This window comes from Halyomorpha halys, unplaced genomic scaffold (genome assembly GCF_000696795.3).
Source record: "Halyomorpha halys isolate HHAL.00 unplaced genomic scaffold, Hhal_1.1 Scaffold346.1, whole genome shotgun sequence".
NCBI lineage: Eukaryota > Metazoa > Arthropoda > Insecta > Hemiptera > Pentatomidae > Halyomorpha > Halyomorpha halys.
Window position 1 is genome coordinate 97,160 of NW_027106417.1, and position 6,249 is coordinate 103,408.

The following is a 6,249-nucleotide window of genomic DNA, read 5'->3' on the forward strand; positions in this document are numbered from 1 at the left end:
TACATTTTATTTCTCACTTCTCTTATCACTTCATTTTATTAATTCTATTTTGTAAAATTATTCATCTTATGTGTAAAATTATTCTGTTTATACTTTCTTTTTTTATTAAATTATTTTTTTTACTTTTTCTATACTTACTGTGGTTGTTATCTTGTTCTGTTTTTAGCCCTGAAGAAGGCTAGAAACTCTAGCCGAAACGCTGGCACATTAAAAATAGGTTAATCCAACTTATTTATGTTTATCATTGACCGCACCCCCAACCATCTTCTCCTCGTTCATCATCCACGATCAACTATCTCTCATAATTATAACTTGCCTATGGATCGGGATGTTAAAAATTTCCTATACATATATATACTTTTGTTTTAAAACAAAAATGTTATTGCCTGCTGAGATTATCTAAAAAAAAAAAATTACTTTTTTCTATTATTTTAAACACCAGTTCTGATTACCAAGATTACACTGTATAATAAATAATAAACAAAAAAGAAAATAATACTGAATAAAAAAAATACAGAAGAGGCATGACCAGAAAGTGAGAGTACTCAATATTTTGCATTTTAAAAAAAAGTATTTTTTATATTTACAAACAATAACAGGATATTGTAGGTATATATCTTGTTTATTTTACAACGCACTCACCTTCCTATTCTATGTAAATTATAAGTTGTGACACACGCTTTTTGTGTTGTGAGTTGTGAGTTGTGACACACGCTCTTCACATAGAAATGTCATATCTTCCTAACCCACTTCATCTCCTTGTCGGCTTATAATTTCTTTTGTTTCCCCACCCGCGTAGAGTCTTAGGGAATGTGAAAAGATGAAAATTTGAAGGTGCCAAATCAGAGAAGTAAGCAGGAAGGTTCAATACGTCCCAACCAAACAAGTTTAAAAGTGCCTTAGAGTCATTGGGCGTGTATGGAACGGCATTGTTTTATGCAACAAACACATTACCTTTGTCAACCCTGTTTCCTTTTCTTTCTAGAAGGAATCTAATGACAGCACACACCTCACTCTTGACATATTTCATAGAAATGAACACTAAGAGATGAGTACTGATGAGGGTCTCCTTGTATTCAGGAGACCCCCCCCCCTCATATCCCTGTTGCCAACTTCTGAAAAAAAGAAATTCACACAGCACAACAGCCTAACAGTACTCTTATTTTCTGGTAATTCCCCTTACTTTTATCCCACTGTAATAAATAAAACATTTATCTTTCTATAATATTACATATATGAGAACTAAAAAAAATAGGAAATAAGAAACATAGCAAACCAAACTGTAAATAAAAATAACAAATAAATTTTAGTGCAATGCAACGAAGTAAAAATATAAAAATGATGTCTCTATGACAATTTTTAGTTTTTGACACAAAAGCAACGTGGCCAATAAGGTCTATTATGCACTAATAACATTACGACAATGTTTCAATTAGCACAATATTGCGGAAAGCTCATTAAAGCTTAAAGTTTGAAGATTCTAAGAATCTGAGTAAACTTAAGAGATTGATCAGCTCACATCGCACACTTGGGATCCCCATCCACCATACGATCTGCCTCAATTTTTTATTTTAAATTTATATCTTTTCATTTAAATTAATATGTATTTTTATTAAAAACCTTTTATTAATTTTGAGCTGCACTCTCTAAAATTTGGTGCCTAAAGTAAATCCCACCTTCGCCTCCCCTTAACATGGCCTACATATATAATACACATAATATAATCAGAGTATTAGTTTTCTAAAACCAAAAAGATTCTCCAATGAACTTCTATTAATGATACAAACTCATGCAATGATAATTACCATTCGTTACTAATTCTAAAAGAAAATAGTCTTGATAAAGTTAGAAATATGATTTGGGAAACCATCCTGAAATTAATTCGGAGATGAAAACAATTCATTTGAGGTACACAAGGAGTTTAAGTAACCTGGGTACTATTATTGTATTGCATATATTATAATAGTTGCATGATTTTCAAAATTAATTTTCCTTATCCATTTTTAGATTTTACTTTAAGAATATTATTTTTTATGAAAAAGTTAAGAAGAAACAACTGATTTCGTTCATTTTCATTCAGTACTTTTATGGAAAGGATAAATTTAATACATAGAAGAAACATCATGTAATACACAATTGAATTACTAAAGAAGTATTTAATCATTCTTGTATTATAAATTTGCACATCAGAAGAAATAATCCGACCAATAAAGACACAAAATAGTAGAAAAAAAACTATTTTGTACCTATATTGACTGCCACCCGGACTATTTTCCAACAATATAAATTTGCATGTAAACAAACATTAAAATAAAGATTAGCACTTAAATATTTTTTATAGATATGAAATCAAATATGAGTCTGTGAGAACCCATGAGGCATAAGTTACCATTTCGCAAGAGGTTTTTAATTCTATTTTATTAATCAGTGTCTAAACCAAATTTACATTTTAGTATTGGCAAAATAGTGAAATTGCCAATAATTATTAGTACATTATTGATAAATTCAATATTTGTTCAATAAGCATGAAGTATAAATTTGATTCGGGAACAGATAGATAAAAAAAAAAATCTAGATTTTTTTATGAAGTTGATTAAATTAATTTTTTTTAATTGTTGAGGTGAAAAAAACTTTCAAATAGAATATAAACTATACTATATTTTGCTTGTACAGCGTTTCGGGATTATTATCCCATACTCCTGCACCTTTACATCCACATATTTGTCATTTTTTTTTTTCAATTTCCATTCCGAAATCAATACACTTATAGTTTAAAATTGTTTTATCACTACATTATCTAAATTCATTCATCATTAAAATTTAAATAATGTAATTATAAAACAATTTTAAACTATAAGTGTATAGATGACAAGATTTCAAAATGGAAATTGAAAAAAATGACAAATATGGTGCATGAGTACGGAATAATTGTTCTGAAACATAGTACATGCAAAATATAGAATAGTTTATATTCTATTTTGAATTTATTTTTAACCTCAACAATTAAAAAAAAAAAATCTCTTATCCACAAAATAGTCACCAGTCTTCTCTACCTTTCATATTGCCGAAACAATAGAAAAAGCAACTAATTAAAAAAAAATGCTTTAAATTATTATTTTATCAATTTTTCTCTAGAAATTAAAAACCATTATTATTATCAAATTTTGGTAAAACAATTTCCAAACACCATATTTATTTCTTTCATCTTCATAAATGGCAGAGATATGGGTATAAGAACTATAAATCAGACGTCATCTTGAAACATAAGGGCGGATAGCAATGTCAAAATCCAAGCATCATTATGGGATGATCCGTAACTTTGATTTCAAATCCTAATAGTAAGATCCATTAAACTCGGAGATGAGCTTAAACGTTTCTTTCTTTTTCTTTTTTTCAGGTTTTGGTATGATGATATCAAAATAATTTAAATTTTTCTTCTATCTTCATAAACAACCCAATGAAACCTCTAATAGGCCACAATATTGAAATAAAATCGCAGCATCTTAGGATACACGAGTTGGCAAGGTGCAGGTTCAAATGCAGCCCATCAGTTATATAAGAAATCCTATAAAACGAATCTTCACTTTTATATTCCGGTAAGAGAGATTGATGATCAGGATTGGGCACCCTTATAGCCATAGTTGAGAGCACAAAAGAATGTTAAAACTAATTATCAACTAAAAATGAAAATAAAAAGAGAATAAGATTTATGTAATAAAAATTACAAAAGCATTATGCTTAAGAAGAAGTAGAATAAGGATAAATATAAATAAGGAAAGACTTTAATAACAGTTTCCTTATTTATATTTATTAGGATAAATATAAATAAGGATAAAGATAAATAAAAAAAATCAAATAAAGCCATCCACTTCCATTTCAAATCATACAAAATAAATATACTTACATTTTAAAACTTATAAATCCATTGTTTTCATTTAATAAACATATCAAAATTAAAAACACTGAGATCAATTTCAACTTTTTGAGACGAGGGAAATTATAACTTGATTTATTATATCAGTAAATTATTAATACTTATTACTTCTTGATAGATAACCGAGGTTCATGAAAGAAAATAATAAATCAAAACCAAGTCCAATACGATCTATCTTTGCTGATAATAGTCCAATTCCGATAATTTTTTTAATAATTTTTCAAATGATCATTATATAATTTCCAATAAACATATACTTTTTAGGCAATGAATAAATAAAATTTTCCCAAAACGTTGTTGTTGATGTATATGATAATTATTAATAATTATTATTGTATTAATTATTTATAACATATCTTATTTTATTTTATTTTATTTATTTAATCAGTCTACCCCTTTATGATAATAAAGATTTATTTTTTTCTCGACAAAACTTTAATGTTAGCTTGTTTACATTATAATTATAATAAACTGAAAAAAAGTATTTCTACATTTAAAAAAAAAAATTGATTGAAATACGACTTTTAATAACATTTTTTTTAACTACATGCTGATAGTAATACAAAATAAATAAATAAAGCCAACTACGACCAACCTCAAAACCATTATGTTATAAAAAACATTAATTAAAAAAAAACAATATTACCTTTTTTAAAGTCGGTCCACTCAAAAAGAACAGTGATACGAATAAGGTTATATAAAATATGGGCTGAATTTTCAAACGATAAAGTCCAAAGATGTTATTAGAATAACATGATTTTATCAATTTTATGAAACGAGGTGTCCTCTAAAAAGTAAATCAATAACTCTTGCGTATTTCATACATAATATATATAGTAACATATTGCTGTATGGAATAACATAAATTGTTGACTCAGTCAATGTTATTTATTTATTTTATTTTTTTAAATTAAATGAAATTTTATTATTAAATTATTATATTCGTATAACAGTAGATCCTCAAGACAGAAATTTTTACGTTATGAAAATTAAAGATTTTCAGAAACTATCTACGATAAAGAATTTAGTAAATTAATTAATTTATATAATAGTAATTTATATTATTAAATTTTCATATTTGTATAAAAATAGATCCTGAAGACTGAGAGCAATTTGTACTTTACGCAAATTAGGGATTTTTGGAAACTATCTTCACTAATGAATTATTTTTTAATTGAGAATGCACATTTAAAATTTTTGAAAACTACTTTAACTGAAGAATTTAGATTATTAGATTGAGACTTTCCAGTAATAGACGGAACTATATAATATGAAAAATTTGGTATTTTTTTTATCATAATAATTTAAAATGACCTTTAGACAAATGTATGGCATATAGATTGCAAAACCTTTATAATGAGAAAGGTAATGCATTATATCAGCCATTTCTTTTTTAATGTAGCAAGGTTAGATGGTGATAAGATTTAATTATCCCAACACTTCTCTAAGAGACCTTTACCTGTTTCCGGAGTTTCGTCTCCAGATCCACCCCTCGAACCAGACTCCCTCAACGAATGGGGTACGACAGGTGGCTCTGCTTTCTTTAGAAGCCTTACCAAGAAAAAAAAAATACATATTAAAAAATTCAAAGTTTATTTATATTATTCAACCAAATTAATATCATACCCTTTATTTTAGTGAATTACAAGGGCGGATCGTAAAGTAAGGTTACTGAGGTATGTACGTATCTTCATTAAGAAAAGGGTTGTATTGAACAGGTTAATTGAAAAATCTGAGCAGGGGATGGGTGGTGAAACATTTGTCAGGATCACAAATTACAATGGCAGATTCACAAAGGGAAAAATAACAAATAGAGCTCTCAAGTGCCTATAAATAAGCCTAAGGGCTCAAACCCAACATGATATATTGGCTCTACATTAAAGTCATTAGATCTATAGTGCTTTATGCAGCAATACTATGGCGGCACAAAGCTAACCTATACAAATCCAAGAACCTAACACAAGAAGGATACTGGAAACTTAGAAGACTGAAAAGGACAGGCTTGTTATGCACTCTGACAACCAAATCCACAAATATTTAAATGTAAAATATAATTTATTTATAATCTTAAAATTCTTTCTTGATACTGGCAATTTTTTAATAAATAATTCAAAACACTATCCAAATTATAGTCTCAAAACTTTTATTTCTTTTACACACTTAAATATTTTTTATAGATATGAAATCAAATATGAGTCTGTGAGAACCCATGAGGCATATGTTACCATTTCGCAAGAGGTTTTTAATTCTATTTTATTAATCAGTGTCTAAACCAAATTTACATTTTAGTATTGGCAAAATAGTGAAATTGCCAA

General features: G+C 27.4%; 1 protein-coding gene across 5 annotated transcripts in view; it reads right to left on the bottom strand.

The window, feature by feature from the left end:
- Positions 1–6,249, bottom strand: part of Atg18a (Autophagy-related 18a) — a 73,256-nt gene that overhangs the window by 8,700 nt on the left and 58,307 nt on the right. For all 5 annotated transcript variants that reach the window (XM_067044782.1, XM_014421900.3, XM_014421897.2 and 2 more), the window contains one exon: positions 5,394–5,485. In XM_067044782.1, the coding sequence (XP_066900883.1) occupies positions 5,394–5,485 (92 nt within the window). The remainder of the gene's footprint in view (positions 1–5,393; positions 5,486–6,249) is intronic.